At 42.5% G+C, this 26,358-nt stretch overlaps 3 protein-coding genes across 5 annotated transcripts; 2 read left to right on the forward strand and 1 right to left on the reverse strand.

The window, feature by feature from the left end:
- Positions 1–77: 77 nt before the first annotated feature.
- On the forward strand, positions 78–6,688 carry LOC115111586 (CCR4-NOT transcription complex subunit 11-like). Of its 2 annotated transcripts, none has more exons than XM_029637779.2 (7): positions 78–827; positions 958–1,122; positions 1,397–1,549; positions 5,203–5,417; positions 5,517–5,719; positions 5,832–5,928; positions 6,176–6,688. In XM_029637779.2, the coding sequence occupies exons 1-7, from the start codon at positions 509–511 to the stop codon at positions 6,371–6,373; spliced, it is 1,350 nt and encodes a 449-aa protein (XP_029493639.1). In that variant the 5' UTR covers positions 78–508; the 3' UTR covers positions 6,374–6,688. The 2 variants fall into 2 exon arrangements, with proteins under 2 accessions (XP_029493639.1, XP_029493646.1); XM_029637786.2 differs by having other exon boundaries at positions 5,203–5,405.
- A 211-nt stretch (positions 6,689–6,899) lies between these two features.
- On the reverse strand, positions 6,900–14,331 carry LOC115111582 (plastin-2). The gene is made up of 16 exons (XM_029637765.2): positions 14,232–14,331; positions 11,163–11,239; positions 10,871–11,031; positions 10,608–10,737; positions 10,169–10,301; positions 9,967–10,048; positions 9,655–9,820; positions 9,346–9,488; positions 9,093–9,188; positions 8,709–8,904; positions 8,505–8,583; positions 8,290–8,404; positions 8,051–8,184; positions 7,791–7,911; positions 7,519–7,643; positions 6,900–7,415 (listed from the first exon to the last, which is right to left on the reverse strand). The coding sequence occupies exons 2-16, from the start codon at positions 11,227–11,229 to the stop codon at positions 7,283–7,285; spliced, it is 1,881 nt and encodes a 626-aa protein (XP_029493625.1). The 5' UTR covers positions 11,230–11,239; positions 14,232–14,331; the 3' UTR covers positions 6,900–7,282.
- Positions 14,332–18,072: 3,741 nt separating this feature from the next.
- On the forward strand, positions 18,073–26,324 carry LOC115111599 (leucine-rich repeat-containing protein 63). Of its 2 annotated transcripts, none has more exons than XM_029637817.2 (10): positions 18,073–20,051; positions 20,382–20,504; positions 22,936–23,433; positions 23,645–23,803; positions 23,920–24,074; positions 24,399–24,497; positions 24,952–25,088; positions 25,183–25,299; positions 25,458–25,697; positions 25,838–26,324. In XM_029637817.2, the coding sequence occupies exons 2-10, from the start codon at positions 20,411–20,413 to the stop codon at positions 26,049–26,051; spliced, it is 1,713 nt and encodes a 570-aa protein (XP_029493677.1). In that variant the 5' UTR covers positions 18,073–20,051; positions 20,382–20,410; the 3' UTR covers positions 26,052–26,324. The 2 variants fall into 2 exon arrangements, with proteins under 2 accessions (XP_029493677.1, XP_029493685.1); XM_029637825.2 differs by having other exon boundaries at positions 18,079–20,051; positions 25,216–25,299.
- The last annotated feature ends 34 nt before the right edge of the window (positions 26,325–26,358 follow it).

The raw sequence follows: 26,358 nt of genomic DNA on the forward strand, positions 1-26,358 counted from the left end.
TGTGTCCACGAGAATACCAGAGCAAGCAGAAATAAACACATCATCTTCTTTACTACATCTCCCGTAATGCACGGTGTTACCGGGGTCGAGTCAAAGGTCAAAACTCAACGCTGCAATGTTGTGAACGAAGTGGAAACTGATGGGAGAACAGCTGAGAAAAGCTAACTTACTTCTTATTAAACATTTGATAATAATTACATTCATGCTTTTACGACCAGTAAGTCTGGTATGCATTTTTTTAGTTGATCAAGGTCGAATTTGTTTAGCTGTATAACTTACTTTTATAATGAATTTGGTGACAAGCTAGCTAGTAAGCTAACTAGCATTTTCTAATTTATCTAGCTGCCCATATCTGCACTCCTGTGGAGTATGTGGAAATGTATCTAGCTTCGTTTTAAGTATGAACTGAATAACGCGACCTACGTACAATTATAAAATACTACTTGCAAGCAGTGATTTATCATTTTGGTCACATAGCTAAAAGCTAGCTATCAACAACATAGTTACAATGACACTTGCCCCGAAGGAGCTCTCCAACCTCTTGGGAATCATCTCAGAGGAAGCTTGCACCAACACTTTCGAAAGTCTATCATCCGCTTTTCATCATTACTTCGCGAAGGCCGAACATTTCCGAGTAGGATCGGTTTTGGTGATGCTACTGCAACAGCCGGACCTTCTGCCAAGCTCTGCACAGCGCCTGACTGCCCTCTACCTCCTCTGGGAGATGTACCGCACAGAGCCACTGGCCGCCAATCCCTTTGCTGCTGTCTTTGCGCACCTGCTGAACCCCTCCCCAGTTGGGGATGAGCAGGAGAAACAACTGTCTGGTGAGTGTCTGCTAAAATATCAAATGTATTCCATTTGGATAGTAAGAAGTATTGTCCAAAGTTTTTACCAGCGGTGTGTTGCTGTCATCATATCAATTCAAGTATATCCTGATCATGTGACTGTTCATAGGATTCCTGCCACCGATTACACAGCCCGAGAAGTTCTTCCTCTCCCAGCTAATGCTGGCGCCTCCAAGGGAACTCTTCAAGAAGACCCCCAGACAGGTGTCTTGCATGGACGTGGGGAACATGCCACAGTCCATAGACATTAGTGGGCTGCAGTTGGCATTGGCAGGTACAGTACCTGAATGTATGCACTTCGCATGTATCTTGTATGGAGGATGGTTATTGAATCTCAATAATTTTAGACAACTCAAATAGTTACGTATGATGGGGAATTACATTTCTTGGTTAGGAATCCACCTATTGAGATTTGCTTGTGTTGAGACATAAAACCTCTCATATCCTTACTGTAGTACAACAGACAGTTCTTTACACTTTACTATGCAGCAATTCTAACGCTTCATATATAAACTCTCTTATTCCTCTCTCTCCCCTTTAACCTGCAGAGCGCCAGTCAGAACTACCCACCCAGAGTAAGGCCAGCTTCCCCAGCATCCTCAACGACCCGGATCCAGATTCTTCCAACTCTGGGTTCGACAGCTCAGTGGCCAATCAGATCACAGAGTCTCTGGTCACTGGGCCTCGACCTCCACTGGAGAGTAAGTGGAGCATTTCATCATTCAGTTTGTTATTAGGCTGTCTGTTATGTTTATGGACGACATAATTAAAGTGTATGTTGACACAAAAACATACACTATATGCAGTTGAAGTAGGAAGTTTACATACACTTAGGTTGGATTCATTAAAACTCGTTTTTCAAACACTCCACAAATGTATTGTTAATAACAAGCTATAGTTTTGGCAAGTCGGTTAGGACATCTACTTTGTGCAATTTTTCCAACAATTGTTTACAGACTGAATTATAAATGAAATAATCTCTGTGTCACAATTCCAGTATTGTCAGAGGTTTACATGCACTAAATTGACTGTGCTTTTAAACAGCTTGGAAATTTCCAGAAAATTATGTCATGGTTTTAGAAGCTTCTGATAGGCTAATTGGCATCTTTTGAGTATATTGGAGTAGGTGTACCTGCGGATGTATTTCAAGGCCTACCTTTAAACTCTGTGCCTCTTTTCTTGACATCATGGGAAAATCAAAATCAGCCAAGACCTCAGAATTGATTTTGTTTAGACTTCCACAAGTCTGGTTCATCCTTGGGAGCAATTTCCAAACGCCTGAAGGTACCACGTTCATCTGTACAAACAATAGTACACAAGTATAAACACCATGGGACCACGCAGCCATCATACTGCTCAGGAAGGAGACACATTCTGTCTCCTAGAGATGAATGTACTTTGGTGCGAAAAGTGCAAATCAATCCCAGAACAACAGCAAAGGACCTTGTGAAAATGTTGGAGGAAACAGGTACAAAAGTACCTATATCCAAAGTAAAACGAGTCCTATATCGACATAACCTGAAAGTCCACTCAGCAAGGAAGAAGCCACTGGTCCAAAACCGCTACAAAAACGCCAGACTACGGTTTGCAACTGCACATGGGGACAAAGGTTGTACTTTTTGGAGAAATGTCCCCTGGTCTGATGAAACAAAAATAGAACTGTTTGGCCATAATGACCATCGTTATGTTTGGAGGAAAAGGGGGAGGCTTTCAAGCTGAAGAACATCATCCCAACCGTGATGCACGGGGTGGCAGCATCATGTTGTGGGGGTGCTTTGCTGCAGGAGGGACTGGTGCACTTTACAAAATAGATGGCATCATGAGGTAGGAAAATTATGTGGATATTTTTATTATTATTATTATTATTATTTTTTCACCTTTATTTAACCAGGTAGGCTAGTTGAGAACAAGTTCTCATTTGCAACTGCGACCTGGCCAAGATAAAGCATAGCAGTGTGAACAGACAACACAGAGTTACACATGGAGTAAACAATTAGCAAGTCAATAACACAGTAGAGAAAAAAAGGGAGTCTATATACATTGTGTGCAAAAGTCATGAGGTAGGCGAATAATTACAATTTTGCAGATTAACACTGGAGTGATAAATGATCAGATGGTCATGTACAGGTAGAGATATTGGTGTGTAAAAGAGCAGAAAAGTAAATAAATAAAAACAGTATGGGGATGAGGTAGGTAAAAATGGATGGGCTATTTACCGATAGACTATGTACAGCTGCAGCGATCGGTTAGCTGCTCAGATAGCAGATGTTTGAAGTTGGTGAGGGAGATAAAAGTCTCCAACTTAAGCGATTTTTACAATTTGTTCCAGTCACAGGCAGCAGAGAACTGGAACGAAAGGCGGCCAAATGAGGTGTTGGCTTTAGGGATGATCAGTGAGATACACCTGCTGGAGCGCGTGTTACGGGTGGGTGTTGCCATCGTGACCAGTGAACTGAGATAAGGCGGAGCTTTACCTAGCATGGACTTGTAGATGACCTGGAGCCAGTGGGTCTGGCCACGAATATGTAGCGAGGGCCAGCCGACTAGAGCATACAGGTCGCAGTGGTGGGTGGTATAAGGTGCTTTAGTGACAAAACGGATGGCACTGTGATAAACTGCATCCAGTTTGCTGAGTAGAGTGTTGGAAGCAATTTTGTAGATGACATCGTCGAGGATTGGTAGGATAGTCAGTTTTACTAGGGTAAGTTTGGCGGCGTGAGTGAAGGAGGCTTTGTTGCAGAAGCAACATCTCAAGACATCAGGAAGTTAAAGCTTTGTCGCAAATGGGTCTTCCAAATGGACAATGACCCCAAGCATACTTCCAAAGTTGTGGCAAAATGGCTTAAGGACAACAAAGTCAAGGTATTTGAATGGCCATCACAAAGCCCTGACCTCAATCCAATAGAACATTTGTGGGCAAAACTGAAAAAGCGTGTGCGAGCAAGGAGGCCTACAAACCTGACTCAGTTACACCAGCTCTGTCAGGAGAAATGGGCCACAATTCACCCAATTTATTGTGGGAAGTTTGTGGAAGGCTACCTGAAACGTTTGACCCAAGTTAAACAATTTAAAGGCAATGATACACTCAATTACTACTTGGTATGTAAACTTCTGACCCACTGGGAATGTGATGAAAGAAGAAAAAGCTGAAATAAATCATTCTCTCTACTATTATTCTGACATTTCCCATTCTTAAAATAAAATGGTGATCCTAACTGACCTAAGACAGGGAAGTTTTACTAGGATTAAATGTCAGGAAGTGAAAAACTGAGTTTAAATGTATTTGGCTAAAGTGTATGTAAACTTCCGACTTCAACTGTAGACAAAAGTGTGTGAACACCGCTTCACATGAGTGGATTTGGCTATTTCAGCAACACCCATTGCTGACAGGTGTATAAAATTGAGCACACTGCCATGCAATCTCCATAGACAAACATTGGCAGTAGAATGGCCTTACTGAAGATCTGTGACTTTCAACGTGGCATAGGATGTCACCATTCCATCAAGTCAGTTAGACAAATTTCTGCCTTGCTAGAGCTGCCCCCTTCAACTGTAAGTGCTGTTGTTGTGAAGTGGAAACGTCTAGGAGCAGCAACAACTCAGCCGTGAAGTGGTAGGCCACACAAACTAATAGAACGGGACTGCCATGTGCTGAAGCACGTAGCGCATAAAAATTGTCTGTCCTCTGTTGCAACACTCACTACCGAGTTCCAAACTGCCTCTGGACGCAACATCAGCACATTAACTGTTTGTTGGGAGCTTCATGAAATGGGTTTCCATGGCTGAGCAGCCGCACACAAGCCTAAGATCATCATGTGTAATGTCAAGCGGCGGATGGATGGAGCAATGGAAACGCGTTCTCTGGAGTGATGAATCACGCTTCACCATTTGGCAGTCCGATGGACAAATCTGGCTTTGGCAGCTGCCAGGAGAATGCTACCTGCTCGAATGCATAGAGTCAACTGTAAAGTTTGGTGGAGGAGGAATAGGCCCCTGAGTTCCAGTGAAAGGAAATCTTAATGCTACATACAATGACATTTTAGACAATTATGTGCTTTCAACTTTGTGGCAATAGTTTGGGGAAGGCCCTTTCCTGTTTCAGCATGACAATGCCTCCTCTTGTCGTAGCAAAGGGAGGGGACCAACTCCATATTAATGCCCATGATTTTGGAATGAGATGCTCAACGAACAGGTGTCCACATACTTCTGGTCATGTGGGGTATGTCTTTTCATTAGCTTGGTATTGTAATGACACAGGAATGATACTATGAAGTATATACCATGTCCCAAGTATCACTTAAGACAAGCCACATATCCAGCCTGTAATATCTCCCTGTGACCCTACCTCCCCCAGGTCACTTTCGTCCAGAGTTCATCCGGCCGCCTCCTCCCTTGCACGTGTGTGAGGATGAGCTGGCTTGGCTAAACCCCACGGAGCCCGACCACCGTGTGCAGTGGGACCGCTCCATGTGCGTGAAGAACAGCACGGGTGTGGAGATCAAACGCATCATGGCCAAGGCCTTCAAGAGCCCACTGTCTGCCCAGCAGCAGTCACAGGTGAGTAGACAGGTACACTGTCTACTCAACTGTATTTTATATATTTCAAACATGACCTTCGCTTGGGAGTTCAACCTGAATGTCTCTCTAAATATTGCTCTCTCCCTATAGCTCCTGAGTGAGCTGGAGAAGGATCCGAAGCTGGTGTACCACATCGGTCTGACCCCGGCCAAGCTGCCTGACTTGGTGGAAAACAACCCTCTGGTGGCCATCGAGATGCTTCTCAAACTGATGCAGTCCAGCCAGATCACGGAGTACTTCTCTGTCCTGGTCAACATGGACATGTCTCTGCACTCCATGGAGGTGGTCAATAGGTGTGGACACTTTGGATAGAATTTGATTTATACAATTCAGTTGTCTACAATCCGTTTTAAAATGTGTTTATTTTTCTGTTTATTTATGTGAGGTTATTCTTTGTGTGCACAGGCTGACAACTGCTGTGGACCTCCCTCCAGAGTTCATTCACCTGTACATCTCCAACTGTATCTCCACATGTGAACAGATCAAAGACAAGTACATGCAGGTAAGGAGGACTGTGGAAGGGCCTTGACAAGAGCCTGTAGCTTACTGTTAGGCCTTTCAGTAACATTGAAATGCTTGTCTTACCAGAGGATGCATACCACTTTCTTTCACAGAAATTTGTAACAGGAAGTTCATTTGTGGGTTGTCCCTGCTCAAGATGACTGTTTCTTTTACTAACGTTAGTCAGTGTTCCACTGTGTTAGTCAGTGGTCCAGATGTTTATGTAAAACCTCTGTTTCCATTTGCAGAACCGCCTGGTGCGCCTGGTGTGTGTGTTCCTTCAGTCTCTGATCCGGAACAAGATCATAAACGTGCAGGACCTGTTCATCGAGGTGCAGGCCTTTTGCATTGAGTTCAGCCGCATACGGGAAGCAGCTGGCCTCTTCCGCCTCCTCAAGACCCTGGATACAGGAGAAATCCCCCCAGAGGTCAAACCTGCCAAATAACGCTTTCATAGTACATAGAACGTGGCAGTAGCCTGTTGTGCCAAATAACACCCCCCAGGTAGTAAGCCCACAGAGGCACAACCCGCTAAATAGTGCCCCAACCAAGAGAAACTGACCAAGGCTGTATAACCACCCAGACAATCCTCACGATCTCACCAATACCTGCTTGGAGTCCAGCTTTGAACTCAGTTACTGTTTTTCGTCTCTCTTTTCTGGACAAAGATGGACATATTTTGAAAATAGATTTTGAAACTTTTTTTCCCTCCATAGATTGATGCTTGTTGGTTTTGTTTCATTAAATGGATATGTAATGAACCATCTGGGTTGTTGGATTGTATTTTCTACTGAACATGGTGAGACATACAGTACATGCAGATACAGGAATGTTGGATTCTGTTTTGAATGGGGGAACTAGATGATTTATGACATGAATAGGTTCTCAATGCAGAATAACTATTTGTAAGGGAACTGCTCATACAGGTGTAGTGCATTATAATACATGTGAACAAAACCAAGACGCACAACATTTGTTTTCAATTTTATATAAAAATCTGTTTCCCTGATATCTTTTCACAAATGTTAGTCTGAAAGCAAAATGGTCACAATTTGAAATGAATAGCATCAAGTAAAGAAGTTTCTATGTTAAAAAAGAGCTAAATCTTATATCAAAATAAGATGCTACATTTAAAAAATATATTTTATATATTTCCAGTATAACTCCAGGTACAGTATTATTATTTGTTTTCTGCTCTTCATTATCAGCCCTGAGTTTTGAATCAATGATTTCCAGACATACTAGCTACATTACTGAATTAGTATTGACCTAGTGAGCTAATATCTTCTGTAACCTGATTCTGGTTGTTATACTGATCACCTCTTTATGTGATGTGTTCTGTGGGGTTGTGACCCCTACACCCTCTTCATGCCCCGGGCCATCAGGCAGGCGAACACTGTCATCACCATCTTAGGTTTCACCTCCACTAGGTCTTCAGGCAGGGCGTACACCCGCGCTCCGATCTTCCTGGCCATGGAGATGGCATACCTGACGACAGGCAGGATTTAGGGGACATCTTAGCTGTTGTCCTGAACATGTCATCTCTTTCATCAAAGCTAGTACTCAAATGTTATCATCATATGGTACGTACTTGGCGTTATTGAGCTTCTCTTCCTCAGTCAGGTCCTCCACCTTGATTAGGTCATAGCGGATGGAGCCTGGCTGGATGGCATCAATCAGGTCCAGGACTGGCATACTGGTGGCTATGGACCCATCCTACAGAGGTACACACACACACTGAGCTATTGCTGTGGTGGATGCTTTATTTTTTTACTTATTCTACTTGGAAAAGTAGAATGAAGTCTAGTACTTCAAAAAAGGTACCATGGTCAGAAAATGTTAAACAGCAGAGTTACAGCCTACCTTGAATCCAGAGATGGTGCCTTTGCCAGCCTGTGTGAGTGTGTCGTTGACCCAGGTGATGATGGTGTCGTCATTCACCTTCTGCCCATCACCAAGCTCCTCCAGAATGTTCAGCGTGTACCTGAGAGAAAGAGATGGATCCTTCTAAATGTGGAATTATGGAGTAGGCACTGAGCCTGCTTATGAGTTTTTCCTGATCACATGACCTGAACAGGGGAAAAAATATCTAAAGCATTTTTAATAATGTTCTGTTGCATTACCTCCTCATCAGCTGCCACAGCAGGGCCTGGGTGAGTTTTCGGTTGCCCTCGTTCAGGTCCTGTCCAGCAATTCCCACCAGGGAGAACTTAGCCTCACTCTTCCCCAGCTCCACTGCATAGTTACAGTTCTCCAACTGGCACAGACAAATGCATAATAAATCAATGAATAATAATTCAATCAATTGATCAGTTTAATCATGATCTCACTGTGGGAGAACACTTATTGTTCATAGTCTCACCTTCTTCATGTTGCTGCCCAGTTTGGAGTAAGGGGGTTTGTTTACTCTGTCCCAATCCACTGGCACATTGATCTTCTCATAGAGCTGGAAGATGACCAAAGCATCATCTATGTCCCTGTAAAACATGCACACACATTACATTCGTGTGGTTTCCAAATGATTGAAATGGTTGGAAATGGTGTATAATAAGATGGAGTGACCTGTACTGTACTTACACATAGAGGTGGTTGACACGAGGGTTGACCCCCAGGGAGTTCATCCAGTTCCTGAAGGTGCGCTCCTCTCTGGTCTCACCTGTAAGTGACATAACATTACACACTGATTCAGGCCTTGTACTGTATATATAGTTTATATTATTTTATCAGGAAGAGGGGATGCTCAGGAACTAGGTTATGGTTTGGGATGGTCCCAACACTGACCCTCGATGGAGCTCCAGTCAATGTCCTGGTTCTCTGGCTTCTTCAGGGCAGGATACTTATTAAACAGGTTGGCAATGTACGCCAAGTTCAGCTTGGGGTTGCCGCGGACTACGTCGGTTGCTGTAACAAACTGTCGGCAGCCAAGACGGTCAGCCTGCTCCAACATGCACTCTGCTCTCTTTATGTCCTCTTTCTCCTGCAGGGGGCGGTAGGGAGAGATTTAACAGCAACATCTACTGTATCTATGATGCATCACTCATTGATAATACGGTCAATTTAGAAGGCCCTTTTAACCAAAAAAGAAGAACGGCACTGTCTGTTGACCAGGTTGCCTAAAATGGAATTGTAATGGATGATGTTTTATAGGGTGGGATGACCATGTACCCTTATCCCTGAAATGTCGATGGCAATCAGAGGGATTCCCTCCTCATCTCCCTTAGGGGCCACTTGGTTCAGGATGTTGTAGTAGGCCTTGGAATCCTGTTATGCAAAACAAAAAATGTATACAATCACAAATGCACAAAAAGATCCCGGACCGACACAGTCATATGACAATCCAGTACCAACACAGTCATATGACGATTCAGGACTAACAGTCATATGACGATCCAGGATAGACATGGTGCGTATGACCCACCTTGATGTCAGAGCTGAAGTTGTTGATCTTGGAGCAGCCGGCCTCCTCCAGGTGGTAGTTGGCCCAACGCAGCAGCAGCTCCTCTGGGGAAAGCTTCATCAGGTCCTCCAGGCTCTCCCCATCCCTCAGCAGGGCTATCAGAGCTGCACACACACATCATTGAAATAACACACTCTTTAACATACATAGCTACAGAGATCAAGTGATGTACAGTACTGTAGATATACATACACACTCACATGTTATAAAGTTATAAAACACACCAAAACATTGAAAATCCATATTCAAATAAACATTTAACACACACACCTTCGTTTCTGCTGATCTCAATGTCTGCGAACAAGCCGATCTTAATGACCTGCCAGAGCAGGCCTAGGACCAGATGCTGCCTGCCTTCCTTCAGGTCCTCTGCTCCGATGTTTACCACGTGGCAGCCGATGGCCGACGCAGAGTTAAGAGCCAGGTTCAGATTCTCCTGTTAGAGCACACAAAACAGTATAGATACATGTGCATGGCATACAGTATATACTGTATATAATGACAAAGAAATGGCTGTCAATGGGTTATACAAAGCTGCAGTCCTCTGAGTCAGCTGGTGTTGAACAGTCTGTAAAAGGTTACCTGGATGGTGAAGGGTGTGAGCTTCTTCTTGTTGATGGTTCTCTCATCGATGGTGTCCGGAACAGACTGATTGATCATCTTACTACCAGGTGAAGGAGAGGTGCATAGGTTGATACCAATGGAATATTTCCATAGGGATTGATTCATATCATCAAGGTTGCACATACTCTAAAGTAAGTCCATGAGACCAGTTAGAAAGTACCATAGAACGATCCCATCTCCGACAGCGGTGAACAGGTCGTTAGTGGTGGGGTCCATGGGGAGGACATGCTTGCAGTCTGGGTCTTTCTCCAATGCCTTATTCACCCAGTTCACAAAAGCCACCTTCTCCTCCTCTGTCAGTGGAGAAATGTGTGGGCATGGGGGGAATGCACAACATTAAACATGTAGGAGTATTTGTATTTATGGAGAAATATTTGTATACATTGGCCAATCAGAGACGTATAGATGTGTAACTTCACAGACCAGGAAGTCTTGTTGTACTAATGGATTTTTCCACATATAGAGATAGATGTGGTTCTGTATGCCTCATTTGAATGATAAGTGCTTTCTGTGTGATGTTGGCTACAGATGTATCTAGACAGACTGAATTAGATATCTTGGGGGTATTCTCAGCCAGTGAAACAAGTAGGGACAGTCACCTGAGTAGGAGTGCTGTGTGCCTGAGCTGGACTGCTCTGAGGTTCCTGCTACAGCATAGATGCCCTCCTTCTTGTTGATAGCTTTCTTGAAGGTCTTAGCCACCTCTGTGCTCTTCAGTCCATGGACCACCTTAGTGAACGAGAAGAGATGAGACCATGTATCTCTGGTGTCATGTCAAGATGTCTCAAGGTGTGGTCTGCTCTTCTTGACATTGACTTTCAGTAACTGCCATTTATTTTGACCTATTGACCTCTGAACTTACATTGGCAAACTCGTTGAAGGTGACTTTGCCGTCATGCAGGTCTCCTGTCTTGGTAAGATCCTGGATGATCTCTCTGACTCTGTATCCTGGCAATGGCAGGTTGGCAGCTTTGAACAGGTCATTGAGCTCATCTGTGCCAATGTGGCCGTGAGAATCAACATCTGGAATAAGAAATATAGGTCAAAGGTCACATAGAATGTAGCCTTGTTGAATGCAAAAAATAATCAGGGACCCAGGATAAGAGTGAGAGAGTGAAGTGAGTCTATAATGAATTTCCCTGTCAGGCTCTCACCGATCTTAGCAAAGGCTTCTCTCAGTTCCTCCAACTCATCCTGAGAGATCTGTGCTGGAGCAGCCATCTTGTGGAATCTGAAACCAGTTACACATAACTTCACCTTTTTTTCACTAAACCATACGGTACTGAACATACTCAACAGGGAGGAACTAGAATAAATATTCAATTTTAGCATTTTGTCATTGTGATAATTTCAAAAAAATGTGCTCTACCCAGAGGTTGTGGGCTCTGATGTCTATTTCTTCGTGAAACATCCTGCTTCTAGCAAGCTACTTCCTTCCTACTTCTGCTAAAGTGGTGAGGTCATTTACACGATTCGTATCTTTATTCATGTCTTTATTTCATCTGTCTTAGGACTGAGTATACATTTCAGGCCCCAGTCTGAGTTGAGAGGGGAGTAGATGTAGCTGTAGTGATAACAGACAGGAAGAATGGCTGCCATTCACTGTGCAGTTTCAATGAGGCTGCTAAAGCTGTATACCACAGATACAGCGAGAGATAAAAGGTCATGTTAGAGACAGAGACCTACTTCAAACTAGGTCTGCTCTGCTTGCCTCAGAGGTGTGAAGTTTGGAGATGAGTAACACATGTTTCTCTTTCCATTGTCACCCAGGACAAATCAGCTTGGCTCCTAGAGATTGTATCGATGGTTTTCTAAACATATAGTGTGGAGAAGGGTCTAGAGACCATTATTCATTTATATTCAACAATGTACCCACTGGACACAGACATCATTTCAACGTCTAGTTTTGATTTAATTTCAGTTGAGTTTCTGTGACTTCAATGTGAAATCAACAAAAATGTCATCATGCCATTGGATTTAGGTTCAAAGTTGGGGGGTGACTTTTTGCAAATCCAATTAGTTTTCCACGTTGATTCAACGTCATAACATTACAATTTTTTGTTGAAATTATGTGGAAAAAAGTTGATTCAACCACGTTTTGCCCAATGGGTATGTAGTAGCACAGTTTTGAATGCTCAAATAAGTCAAAACAAGGAAATCCGGGTTTTGTTCCCTTTCTCACACTACAGCTATAGAGGTCAGAAACAGAAGTGAAACTGATGTCTTTACACACCATGGCTCAAAATGACCAGCTTTGTAACTTTGTAAGCACTACATTCCAATCAGCACTGAAACACTCTATGATTATTCAATTAACCACACACTGGATGGCACAGTGTAATGTTCACTAATCTAACGATATGATATTACTGCCTTTTTAAGGCTGACCTTTACCCAGGCTTTACTTTAAAAAGAATAATAATAATAGTGAACCTTTATTTAACTAGGCAAGTCAGCTAAGAACAAATACTTATTTACAATGATGGCCTACCGGGGAACAGTAGGTTAACTGCCTTGCTAAGGGGCAGAACTACAGAGATTCGATCCAGAAACCTTTCAGTTAGTGGCCCAACACTCTAACCACTAGGCTACCTGCCTTTTAGATGATGAAGTAAATGTGTCTTTGCAATTTGATCATGAGGGGTGTTGTCTTTCATCAAGCAAATCCAGTTCCTTGATTTGAAATCCTTAAAACCATCATCAATCATCAAGGATTACCTGTGGTCTCAGCCACTAAAATCAAGGGCCTTTACGGAAGTAAAACTGCAATACCCACAAACATCAGTCATGGTACCGTGGATTTCACATGCAAATCTTGGTCTCTTTTAATAAATAGACAGCTTATTCATTACGTACTAAGAAAATAATCAAATGAAAAGGTACGTTTGCATAGATTAGCTAGAGAAATAGAGATTTATTGGAACAATATTATGATGTGGACATTTATCAAAGCCAATCTGTCTGTCACTCAAATGAATCTTTATACATCAATCAATTGTGCTCACTCAGTTTCTCACATTTGTTCTGTATGAAAATGCCCACTCCTTTAAAGCCCCCATGCAGTCTTTGTCATTTTATTTTTTAAATCACGACTGTAAATTTAATGAAAATAACACCAAAATATATTTGTTATCATTTATTTCCCTGAGCCTCCTTTGGCCCTTGAAATGCTCAGTCTGATCATGTGGATGTTAGGAAACACATTTTAAGATATTTACATGCACAGCCCTGATTGGCTGATAGGATGGTCTAGAGCCCACCACCTTACCCAGATGAACACTCACTGATCTGTTATAATCATGATGTGGGCCAAACGATTTGCACCACCTAAACATGCTGAAATGTCAGGCTTTTTTTTTTTAAACAGCTCTTACACAAAAAGGGCATTATCATCTTTTGCACAATTTAAGAGTGTTATTTTCGACCTCATTTTTTGTAAATATCATTTAAAAAAGGAAAATGAAGTTAACTGCACTGCCCCTTTAAGTGTAGTGTGTTATTAATTATTCAAGCACTATTGAAAGACAACATATAGTATGTGTTATTTATTGTTCATCATTTCTAAATGACTACAGCAGTGGTGAGTTGAAGATTACAGATGTGTATGTGCCAGCAAATTCTACATGCTTAACGTTATTGGATGAATAGTGATGATATGTTGGAAACTTTTAGAAAATGTAAATGTTTCACTAAGTTACTGTTGGCTTCACATGTTAGAATGTTCAGCAGTTGCAGCAAGGCTAACCACAACCCAACTAACTTCCTGTTTAAACACTATGCTATGATTTACACTACTTCTGCTCTCTGCCACCATGCTGATACTAAAACTAAAGTCATGACATGGCAATGCTTCTCCTGTGAACATCAGAATTCACTTAGGGCTATATAACAATTTTGGTAATACTGTATCAATGTATTATGTGACTGTGTAACAACAATCCTTGGATGATAAAGTAGCAAGAGGATACTGTTAGGCTACTGTAAATCAACACAAACTACAGATGGTGCCCTCAGATCCAGGAAGACACCATCTATGAACACTTGTGGACTGTTAAAGCAACAGAAACTCATCATCCTTATCATCATCATTCATCTTCATCCTCATCAAAATCAACATGCAGTCACAGACCATATTCCCAGTAGATTCAATGAAATACTGACACATGCAGAGGCACACACAGACACGGACACAGAGAGGCCCCAAGGTCAGGAGATTGAATTACCTTAGGGAGGTGAGTTGACTGGAAGGCCTGTCTGTGTGGTCTCTGACTCACTCTCCTTCCTTCAGTGTGTCTGCTGCTCTCACTGCTTGACAGGCAGTGCACTGTCTCTCCCTCAGAATCAACTGACAACGAATGTACTAGGAAGGAAGTGACATGCAACCCAGGACAACTTCACTAAGAGAAATGAAAGACGTTGTGTCTTTATATGGCAATCTGCTGCCTGCCACGGAGTTATCAAGGTGGGAGCAAGTTGGGCCTGCTCTGAGGTTGCCCCAATGAAAAAAAGAAAAAGAAAAAAAAAGAAACGGCAAAATATTCCAGTAGCCTAAAACGGATTTTTTTGGTTCCTCCACATTGCTTATGTGAAAGATAGACAATTTATGGCATTTATGGCAGTCGTGCAAGTTGAGCCTGCTCTGAGAATTTATTTGACCCATAACTACCTAAAACTGATCTTTCTGGTTCCTCCCCATTGTTTAAGTGAAAAAATGACAAATTATGGCATTTATGGCAGTCGGGCGAGCAACTCCAGCACCTGCAAAAATGTACCTGGATGTGCATATGTTCTTCAGCTTTTGTCGGGCAAGTTGAGCTGAGAATATATTTTACTGATAAAAGACAATACTTATTTTTCACACTTCATGTAACATTGTCATACATACCTTTTCTCCAATATTTGCATTGGCATGCGCTCAGGGTTGGGGAGTAATGGATTACATGTACATGTTTACAAAAAACAGTAACTGTAATCCGTTACGTTACCAGCAAAAATATTGTAATCAGATTACAGAAACTTTTGAAAAACTATATGATTACTTTGAGGATTACTTTTAAATTCAGAAAGAATGTTTGCGAAAAAAATCTTTGACACTTCTCGGTTTTCTCAAAGACATTCATATCAGCATTGAGAAAAAGGGCAAGTTTAGGTTTGTTCCACCTGAATGAGTCTGACCACAAGTCAGAGACCACTATGATGACACACCAAATGTGTTTGATGGATCGCGGGAAAAGAGCAGGAATAGGCTTTTGTAGGCTACAGTCCAAGCTATGGCTTCCAATGGTGCAACTGCTGTCGGCATCCAAAGATTATCCAACTTGAATAAACGCTTGGAGGTAAGGATGACAGCAGTGTCACACCCTGACCTTAGAAAGCTTGTTTATGTCTCTATTTGTTTGGTCAGGGTGTGGTTTGGGTGGGCATTCTATGTTCTTTATTTCTTTGTTTCTGGACGAGTGTGGTTCCCAATCAGAGTCAGCTGTCTATCGTTGTCTCTGATTGGGGATCATACTTAGGCAGCCCTTTTTACCCACCTGTGATTGTGGGTAGTTGTCTATGTATAGTGGCCTGCGAGCACTACGTAGCTTTATGTTTGTTATTTCTTGTTTCGTTGGCAACATTATAAATAAAGTAAAATGTACGCTCACAACGCTGCGCCTAGGTCCATTCCTTTCGACGAGCGTGACAAGCAGTGTAGTCAATGGCGATACGGATATCACCTGTTATTGATATCTACATAGCGCATTGATGTGAATCACACCTCCGCTCTCACATCAACAACATCATGCCAGAAACCCTAGATCCACTCCAATTCACATACCACCCCAACATATCCACAGATGATCTCAATCGCACTCCACACTGCCCTATCCCACCTGGAGAAAAGGAACACTATGTGAGAAGGCTGCTCATTGACCACAGCTCAGCGTTCAACACCCTAGTTCCCACAAAGCTCATCACTAAGCTAAGGACCCTGGGACTAAACACCTCCCTCTGCAACTGGATCCTGGACTTCCTGACGGGCCACCCCCAGGTGGTAAGGGTAGGCAACAACACATCTGCCCCGCTGATCCTCAACACTGGGGCCCCTCAGGGGTGCGTGCTTAGTCCCTTCCTGTACTCCCTGTTCATCCACGACTGTGTGGCCAAGCACGACTACAATACCATTAAGTTTGCTGACGACACAACAGTGGTAGGCCTGATCCCTAACAACGATGAGACAGCCTACAGGGAGGAGGTCAGAGACCTGGCAGTGTTGTGCCAGGACAACAACCTCTCTCTCAATGTGAGCAAGACAAAGGAGCTGATCATGGACTATTGGAAACGGAGGGCCATACAGGCCACCATTAACATCGACAGGACTGAAGTGGCGCGGGTCGAGAGTTTCAAGTTCCTTAGTGTCCACATCACCAATAAACTATCATGGTCCAAACACACCAAGACAGTTGTGAAGAGGGCACAACAACACCTTTTCCCCCTCAGGAGACTGAAAAGATTTGGCATGGGTCCTCAGATCCTCAAAACATTCTACAGCTGCACCATCGAGAGCATCCCGACTGGTTGCAATACCGCCTGGTATGGCAACTACTCTGCATCTGACCGGAAGGCGCTACAGAGGGTAGTGCGTACGGCCCAGTACATCACTGGGGCCAAGCTTCCTGACATCCAGGATCTGTATACTAGGCTGTGTTAGAGAAAAGCCCGAAAAATTGTCAAAAACTCCAGTCATAGACTGTTCCCAAGTCATGGACTGTTCTCTGCTGAACAACTAAACTAATCAAGTGGCAACACGGACTATTTACATTAATGCTACTCGCTGTTTATTATCTATGCATAGTCACTTTACAAATTACCTCCATTAACCTGCACCCCAGCACATTGACTCGGTACCCGTACCCCCTTTATATAGTCTTGTTAATGTTATGTACATTTCGTGTGTTGCCTATTGATTGATTAATTTTTTTTACTTTAGTTTATTTAGTAAATATTTTATTAACTCTATTTCTTGAACTGCATTGTTGGTTAAGGGCTTGTAAGTAAACATTTCATGGTAAGGTATCCACCAATCAAATCAAATCAAACTTTATTGGTCACATACACATGGTTAGCAGATGTTATTGCGAGTGTAGTGAAATGCTTGTGCTTCTAGTTCCGACAGTGCTGCAATATCTAACAAGTAATCTAACAATTCCACAACAACTACCTAATCCACACAAATCTAAGTAAAGTGATGGAATAAGAATATGTACATATAAATATATGGATGATCAATGACCGAGCGGCATAGGCAAAATGCAATAGATTGTATAAAATACAGTATATACATATGGGATGAGTAATGCAAGATATGTAAACATTATTAAAGTGGCATTATTAAAGTAACTAGTGATCCATTTATTAAAGTAGCCAATTATTTCAAGTCTGTGTGTAGGCAGCAGCCTCTCTGTGTTAGTGATGGCTGTTTAACAGTCTGATGGCCTTGAGATAGAAGCTATTTTTCAGTCTCTCGGTCCCAGCTTTTATGCCTCTGTACTGACCTCGCCTTCTGAACAGGCAGTGGCTCGGGTGGTTGTTGTCCTTGATGATCTTTTTGGCCTTCCTGTGACATCGGGTGCTGTAGGTGTGCTGGAGGGCAGGTAGTTTGCCCCTGGTGATGAGTTGTGCAGACTGCAAAACCCTCTGGAGAGGCCTGCGGTTGCGGGCGGTGCAGTTGCCATACCAGGCAGTGATACAGCCCGACAGGATGCTCTCAATTGTGCATCTGTAAAAGTTTGTGAGGGTTCTAGGTGACAAGCCACATTTCTTCAGCCTCCTGATGGGACAGGGCAGTGTGCAGTGTGATGTCGATTGCATTGTCTGTGGACCTATTGGGGCGGTATGAAAATTACAGTGGGTCTAGGGTGACAGGTAAGATAGAGGTGATATGATCCTTGACTAGTCTCTCAAAGCACTTCATGATGACAACAGTGACTGCTACGAGGTGATAGTCATTTAGTTCAGTTACCTTTTCCTTCTTGGGAACAGGAACAATGGTGGCCATCTTGAAGCATGTGGGGACAGCAGAATGGGATAGGGAGTGATTGAATATGTCCGTAAACACACCAGCCAGCTGGTCTGTGCATGGTCTGAGGACGCGGCTAGGGATGCCGTCTGGGCTGCAGCCTTGCAAGGATTAACACATTTAAATGTCTTACTCATGTCGGCCACGGAGAAGGAGAGCCCACAGTCCTTGGTAGTGGGCGACGTCGGTGGCACTGTATTATCCTCAAAGCGGGCAAAGAAGGTGTTTAGTTAGTCTGGAAGCAAGACGTCTGTGTCTGTGATGTGCCTGGTTTCTTTTTGTAGTCCGTGATTGTCTGTAGACCCTGCCACATTCGTCCACATACACCTGTTGTATTCAGTGCATGTGACAAATGAAAATTGATTTGATTTAACTATTTGAGCCTTACGGATTTGGGTTGTTGTGGATGACTGTTCACAAATCTAAATGTGCATTTGAATCCAATAATGGTTGAATTCAAGAAGTTTAAGCTGCCTATCAATCATAGTTTTTGAAACCAGTGGACAGCCAGTGAAATATGCGCTCTTGCAACAAATGCATAGTGCGGATCCCAGCATATAGAATAAAAGTGAGGCTTTTATTGGTTACATTTCTCCAGGCCCATCCCTCAGCTTTTTACTAAACCAGGCGGGGCGACCGTTTTGTTATTGTTTCATCTGTAGATTTGCCACTTAAACAGCTGCCCGGAAGATATCAAAGTGTCACCAACAAAAAGGTCAACAATAGGCCTATAGCAAATACAGCACATGGCATTAATTTTTCACATGTAAATATCACTTTTCAGTAGTGCTCAAAGCATGCCATTCCATGAGCACAGCATTTATTTTTCAACTCGAATCAATGAGCCCAATCTGTCCTCCATGACAACAAAATCATAAACAACAGAGTAGGGCTGGCTAATAAGTCCTTAGTTTTCTGGTTATGCTCAGGTAAAACAATTTGGCTAATCTATACTTTCATATTTCCAAGTCCTATTCTTGAAGATCAAGGGGTGTCATATTTATTGGAATGACTGGAATTCTGATAGACTTTTGTTTTTAATGTAAAATTACAATTTAATCGTATTATTAAATGTAGTAAAAAGCGATGGGTTAGAAGAAGCCTACATAACCATAAAGTAAAATATAACATCCATATACTGCCAGCTATGTAAACTTTAACATAGATTTATCCTGCAGTAGATGTCGTTCAATTGGTAACATGCATTGCTGTTGTCACGTCCTGACCTTAGTTCCTTTTTTCGTCTCTATTTTAGTTTGGTCAGGGCGTGAGTTGGGATGGGCATTCTATGTGTTGTTCTATGTTTTTGAATTTCTGTGTTTGGCCTGGTATGGTTCCCAATCAGAGGCAGCTGTTTATCTTTGTCTCTGATTGAGAACCATACATAGGCAGCCTGTTTTCCCACTATGATTTGTGGGTAGTTGTTTTCTGTCTCTGTGTCTGCACCAGACAAAACTGTTTCGTTTTCGTTCGTTCTCTTGTTATTTTGTTTTTGTGTTCAGTGTAAATAAATATTAACATGCACATGTACCACGCTGCATATTGGTCCGATCCTTCCTACTGAAAACCGTTACAGTTGTCTTCTTCTTCTTAAGGGGAAAGTAATTTAAAAAGTAACTGAATGTAATCCGATTACATTACTGAGTTTGGGGTAATCCAAAAATTACGTTACTGATTACAATGTTGGACAGGTAAGTAGTAATTGTAACGGATAACATTTAGAAAGTAACCTACTCTACCTTGCATACTCTAGTGTAGTAGACAATCAAGCATACATATCATATTAAATTACTATTTTCATTCTTAACGGAATTATATGCATGCACCCAATTTGACTCAGACTATTTTTAAAAAAAAATCTTCTTTAAATGTTTTTTGACTCTTGATTTGTTTGACGGTTGTTATGGCGGTTGCCAAGGGCTCTGCTGAATCGGGAGGTCGACTCTCCACCACTTACATAGAGGCCAGGGAAATCTCAGCGGTAAGTTTGCCTCCAAAAAGGGACAATATGATGTAGCTAAGCTAGCTAGTTAACTAAATGTGAAATTAAGAATGTGATGTTTATATTGAACGTGTTTCAAATGTCATTATTTGGTAGATTCATGGCTACTGGTTGCTATTATTTTATGACTGGTTGTTTGTGGTTGGTTAGCTTAGCTCTCTGATTTCTTAATGTTGCCAACAACTAGGCTTGCCAGTTTTGCTCCCTCTGATTAGCCTGCAGCCTCCTCATGAAAATCAATGTCATTGTCAGACATTTATGCAACTGTAAATGTATACAGTAAACTTAGCTACTGTACTTTTTTGCCAGGAAATAGAAGCTTTCACCGTGGAGTCGCTATGCCATCAGAACGTGCAAGGCTTCTTCGGAGGCCTTTGCCCCCTAAAAAGAATCCCCCCATTGTGAAATCACTTCCTTCGCCTATACTTTCAGGTAGGTTACAGGGATTGTAATACAGGGATTGCCCTATTGCCTGGGACAAGTGAATTGAGCAGTCCCGCAAGTTCAGCCGGCTCGGGGGTTGCCCCATTGGACGATACAAAAAAGTGAAACTGAAAAGTCATTCCAGCAGCTTAAAACGGATCTTTCTGCCCAGTTGACAATTCTAGGGAGAGGGAACGTATTTGTAATGTTACCCCCAATGTTCCCCTAATGTTTGAGTGTCCAGTTTTCTGTTAGTTAGGGAACAGCATTCTATCTATGTTAGCAAAACACTTCTTAGAACCTTTTTAGAATGTTTTGGTGTTAAAGTTAAGAGAATGTTCCTTTAATGTCAAGCAGAACTTATCTAGAACTTGGTTACAATGTTCTCAGAATATACACTGAACAAAAATCTAAAAGCAACATGCAACAATTTCAGATTTTACTGAGTTAGAGTTCATATACGCCCCTAATCTAGGGATTTCATATGCTTGGGAATACGGATATGTATGTGTTGGTCACAGATACTTTTTATCAGAAAACCAGTCAGTGTCTGGTGTGACCACGATTTGCCTCATGCAGCGCAACAAATTTCCTTCGCATAGAGTTGATCAGGCTGTTGATTGTGGCCTGTGGAATGTTGTCCCACTTCTCTTCAATGTCTATGCGAATTTGTTGAATATTGGCGGAACTGGAACACGCTGTCATACACGTCGATCCAGAGCATCACAAACATGCTCAATGGGTGATATGTCTGGTGAGTATGCAGGCCATGGAAGAACTGGGACATTTTCAGCTACCAGGAATTGTGTACAGATCCTTGCGACATGGGGCTGTGCATTATCATGCTGAAACATGAGGTAATTGTGGTGGATGAATGGCATGACAATGGCCCTCAGGATCTTGTGATGGTATCTCTGTGCATTGAAATTGCCATCAATAAAATGCAACTGTGTTCGTTGTCCGTAGCTTAGGCCTTCGAAAATGAGCATTTGCCCACTGAAGTCGGTTACGACGCCCAACTGCAGTCAGGTAAAGACCCTGGTGAGGATGACAAGCACACAGATGAGCTTCCCTGAGACGGTTTCTGACAGTTTGTGCAGACATTCTTCGGTTGTGCAATTCCACAGTTTCATCAGCTGTCTGGTGGCTGGTCTCAGATGATCCCACAGGTGAAGAAGCCGGATGTAGAGGTCCTGGGTTGCCGTGGTTACACATGGTCTGCGGTTGACGCCTGTTGGATGTGCTGCCAAATTCTCTAAAATGACATTGGAGGCGGCTTATGCGAGAGAAATAAACATTAAATGATCTGTTAACAGCTCTAGTGGACATTCCTGCAGTCACCTCACATTTTAGAGTCGCCTTTTATTGTCCCCAGCACAACATTTAAGAGAAATTAGCTTTTTGTGCGTGTGGAACATTTCTGGGATCTTTTATTTCAGCCCATGAAACATGGTACCAACACTTTACATGTTGCGTTTATATATTTGTTTATTTATATATTTGTTCAGTATACAACATTAATGTTCTTGATGCCTTTTATGGAACGTTGCAAGAACATTCATGTGCCCAGTTTTTTTCAGGGTAGAATAATATTTCATCAACGTCCCACCAAACATACACAGGACATGGTTGCCATGTTCTCAGAATATACAATATTAATGTTCTAGACACGTTTTATGAGAAAATTGCAAGAACATTCCAAAAGGCAGACAATTTATGTCAGTCGGGCAAATTGAGCCTCCTCTGAGAACAACCAAAATACAAAGAATTACGGAACTGATCTTTCTTATTTCTCCCCAATGTGTAGGTGAAAGGATATATGACACTTATGCATGTAAAATGACTGCTTAGAACGTATTACACATTTGTTCACATTACTTTATGTTAATAAAATATTTCAGTTGTGTAAATCACATTTGTTTTCACTGCTGCCTATGCTTTCTGACAAAATCACTATTTTGTAGTTCTTCAAAGTAAATAAGGCATACTTTTATGTCTGCTGAATACCAACTATTAATCACTTAGATCATGTATTTTCAGGTAGAGATACCTTGCGAACAACAACTGCTCTCAATATCCCCTCACAATTGTGCATTTGTAAAAGAAACACAGACTGGACAAGCAGATGCACAATGGATTATGGTCATTGTAGTTAATTACCACGTTTTATGAGCTAAGCTATGGAGAATATTGGCCTGTTCGAAACTACAACTCCGTACAACATCACACAGTTCAGGCTGGATCTGATTTATCTCTAGAGAGACTGCAATGTGTGCATTGAGCTTACAGAATAAAAATGAATGAAATGGAATTCAAATAATTGAATTGTTGGTCAATTAGTTGTTTAAAAAATGAAAAATAACAAAAATGTTGGTCAGCACTATCTACGTTTGATCCAACTATTAAAGTGCCATGGGAAACTTGCATTTGTTTCTTCCAGGTACAATCATAGACTCATTGCCCTCAACAGAGAGAATGGATCTGAAGGACAGTGCCACCGGGTGGAGTGAGTCAAGCTGCCACATGCTTCCTCTTTGGGACTATGACCCTGCAGCCTTTAGGGTGGCTCCCACTCCTCTGACCTCGGTCCCATCCATGCTAATACCTGAAATAATTGAGGGATTCCCCTGTAAACGTCCACGCACTCTCCCCAAAATCCCCCTCCTCGACCTCCTCAAGACAGACCCCAGATACATCCCCTTTCCCCCTAGTTTTAGCTTCAATGACTTTCTGCGGAACCCTAATGGCGGCTGTGGGGCTCAGTCACTAGAGGGCCTGAAGAAAGTGGCACTGTCTCGCTGCAACTACAGGAAGCTGGTTGGGCTTTTCCTGATGGAGCTGCACAAAGGGCAGCAGACTGAGGTGTCCAAGCAGCTGATGTCCACTGAGAAATTGCCAGAGGCCAAGAGCAGGATCCCACAGAAGCAAATCATATGCGGTACATACTGCATTTAATATGTTAAAAGATTACCTACCATTGTAGTAGGCTATAATCCAGATTGTGGTGTGTTCATTATGCACCAGTACTAGTGTATTATTTAGTGAGTATTGTGTGACAAGGATGCTTGCTTGTGTAAGTTACAGTGGTGTACTGTTTCTTCATGCGTATTGTGTGTGTTGTTAGCATTTGTTGTGTGTTATCTGATAAGAGCTGGCAGCATTGATCCGTATGGAGGTGCAAACTCAGATGATGTGTCGGCGGAGCTGTTTGGGAGATGGGACCTGCAGATCTGAACAGAAGTCTGTGGAGATATGGGTACCCCCAGGGGAAAGACAAGCTGTTCAGAAGCAGGAAAATCTATACCTAGGCAAGAACATGTTTGCCTTCTAACTTACTATAACAAAACTAACACTATTGAGTTGTTTGTACAAAGCCAAGTTCTGTTTTTCTTGTAGCAAATAAATACATTTTTCCTTTGAGCAGGAACGGAGGTGATCCTGAACTCTGTGACTACCAAGCACTTCCAGGGCTCTCGGCGGACCCACTCCCCGTTCAGGCACTCTGGAGAGGGCATCAACCCATCTGAGCTGGCCATACTGGACTGTCTGACAGAGGGGGGCAAGGCACTCACCCTGAAGGTGCTGTGTGTTGCTTACTGTGTTGTGTGGGTGTGTGTGTGTCAAATTCTACAAGTCTCTTGTTTGCCAATTATTTATGTATCCTTTTCTTATTGTTTTATAATTTATTCCTTATGTATTGAAAACATTTGTTCTCAGACTCTTTGCAGCATTACTGAGAGCGACAGAAACACAGACATCACTTATTCTGACTAACATTAAAAGGAAATGAAACGACTGTCTCAAATTTAGCATAACAGGAAGTTGAAGAGGAATATGCAAGCTAGAGCTTCCCTTTTTCTCTGAACCTTGACTGTGTGTTTGATTTACTGTGTGTTTTCTCAGGCCCACTTCATTGCCCTGCTTCCTGATCTGACTCCTCTGGCCCAGAGCCTGCTCTACCTCAACCTGTCCTTCAATGACTTCACTATCTTCCCAGTGGAGGTGAGATGCCTTATGAACTGTGGCAAACCATGAGCATGTCTTACCAATATACTGGGGTTGTTTTAGAGCAGTGATCATCAACTAGATATTTGACTAAAACGAATCATTTCAAACCTTGCTTACATTTGTATGCGATCACATACAGTATATCTCTCTATTATGTTTCGGAATACTTTGAAACAGATTTCCAAAATTAAAATCACGTGGAGCTGATTTGCTGGTGTTGTTACAGTCTTTTATGTCCAACAATAAAACATTTTTTAAAAATGCTCCGAAAAGTTGGGGGGTCAAATAAAATCCCCTGTGGGCCAAATTAGGCCCACAGGCCGCCAGTTGGGGAACCCTGTTTTAGAGCCTATTTGTCTGAAAAGGGGTTCTGAGCATGTTGCAAAATGTCATTGCAATTCCATGGCAAGACAACTTCCAAATATCTCTTCTCTCTCTCTTTAAACAGGTGTATGAGCTCACACAGTTGGAGGTGCTGAAGATGAGAGACAACCCCATAGAGGAGATTCCTACCGGCATCCACAGACTCACCAGGCTCAAAACCTTTGTCATCTCCTTCTGCAAGATCACCTCCCTGCCGTCAGAGTAAGCCACAAGGGGGCGCTACAGGGTTGGGAACTTGTTATACCACAGTGTTATAAACCTACACTGCTGTTAGAAGTCTCTGTCGGTCTCCCAGATCTGAGTCCTGTGCTGTTGGTCCTACCTACAGGCTGTACCAGCTGCCCACCCTGCAGTTTCTAGATGTATCCTACAACCTTCTCTCATCCCTAACAAATGACATCAGAAAACTCAGGTACAGTCTAGAGTAGGCAGTAAGTCTGCAAAGACCATGATATGGAGCTTTTTCCAAGGTCTTATATTGTATGGGGGTAACTCACCTACCCCCACCACCTTTGTAAAGTACCCACTTTGTGTTATTATTTAAATATAACAGAACACCTCTGTCTGCAGGACTCTGGAGTACCTGAATGTGGAGGGGAACCAGCTGCCTGGCCTGCCCTGTGGGGCCCTGCGCCTCTCCCTGACCCAGCTCAGGATCTCCAACAACTACATGCACCCCTACTTTTGGAAGAGCTGCAGCTGGAACTCTCCCCAGGATCTGCAACACTCAGCCACTATGACCCTCTCTCTCACAGACACCTGTCTGCGCTACGCCAGCCTTCCCCCTGAGGCACAGATGGCCCTTAGCAGGTAGCCTATTTACATGACCCTGATCAGATTCAACTAAATAAATACACAGTATAAAGGATGAACTCCATGTTTGTTTGTTTTAAGGTAAAAGAGATGACTGTTTCATTGATGGTGTGTGTGTTTTTTTTTTGTGTCCCCAGGGTGGGTGTTTGTGACTGCTGTAGGGGTCCTATGTACGGACCTGGACTCAAGGTAATCCGGCCCTGCTACAATATCTTCGGACTACACAGGGTGCCCTTCGTCTTCTATGCCTGCACCCCAGCATGCCACTGGAACTTCAAGATCCAGACCAAGAGTCTCTCCAGTCTTCTGTATGGAGAAGACACAACTCACAATAGTGAACAACTAACATGACTATGAAGGAACCAATACTGAGGCTACTATATCTTGGCCTTAATAGCCAAAGACCTCTGAATATCTATCTCATCAGCTCTACTAATCTTGTGCCAAATTGTAACCTTACTGATGTCTACTGATGTCACTGTCTTTATATAGCCTTGAGTAGTTGTCTGCAAAACATGTATTTTGCACAGCAAGTGCATGTGAAAACTCCCATAATTATGGCACTTTTAATGTCTTTAAATTTTCCATTGACCTCCAATTAAAATAAAGTATTTCTGAATACTAGTTGTGTTTAACTATTTCAGCCTCAAGTAGTGTG

The sequence above is a fragment of the Oncorhynchus nerka genome, linkage group LG3, assembly GCF_034236695.1.
Source record: "Oncorhynchus nerka isolate Pitt River linkage group LG3, Oner_Uvic_2.0, whole genome shotgun sequence".
Taxonomy (NCBI): domain Eukaryota; kingdom Metazoa; phylum Chordata; class Actinopteri; order Salmoniformes; family Salmonidae; genus Oncorhynchus; species Oncorhynchus nerka.

Excerpts from the sequence above, each read along its gene's own strand:
- LOC115111586 (XM_029637779.2), top strand. The coding sequence starts at position 509 with ATGACACTTGCCCCGAAGGAGCTCTCCAACCTCTTGGGAATCATCTCA. Across the intron at positions 828-957 it reads GCAGGAGAAACAACTGTCTG|GATTCCTGCCACCGATTACA; the intron begins GTGAGTGTCTGC and ends GACTGTTCATAG. Across the intron at positions 1,550-5,202 it reads GCCTCGACCTCCACTGGAGA|GTCACTTTCGTCCAGAGTTC; the intron begins GTAAGTGGAGCA and ends TACCTCCCCCAG.
- LOC115111582 (XM_029637765.2), bottom strand. The coding sequence starts at position 11,229 with ATGGCTGCTCCAGCACAGATCTCTCAGGATGAGTTGGAGGAACTGAGA. Across the intron at positions 9,189-9,345 it reads ACTTCAGCTCTGACATCAAG|GATTCCAAGGCCTACTACAA; the intron begins GTGGGTCATACG and ends TTTGCATAACAG. Across the intron at positions 7,912-8,050 it reads CTGTGGCAGCTGATGAGGAG|GTACACGCTGAACATTCTGG; the intron begins GTAATGCAACAG and ends TCTTTCTCTCAG.
- LOC115111599 (XM_029637817.2), top strand. The coding sequence starts at position 20,411 with ATGCCATCAGAACGTGCAAGGCTTCTTCGGAGGCCTTTGCCCCCTAAA. Across the intron at positions 25,089-25,182 it reads ATCACCTCCCTGCCGTCAGA|ATCTGAGTCCTGTGCTGTTG; the intron begins GTAAGCCACAAG and ends TCGGTCTCCCAG. Across the intron at positions 25,698-25,837 it reads GCACAGATGGCCCTTAGCAG|GGTGGGTGTTTGTGACTGCT; the intron begins GTAGCCTATTTA and ends TTGTGTCCCCAG.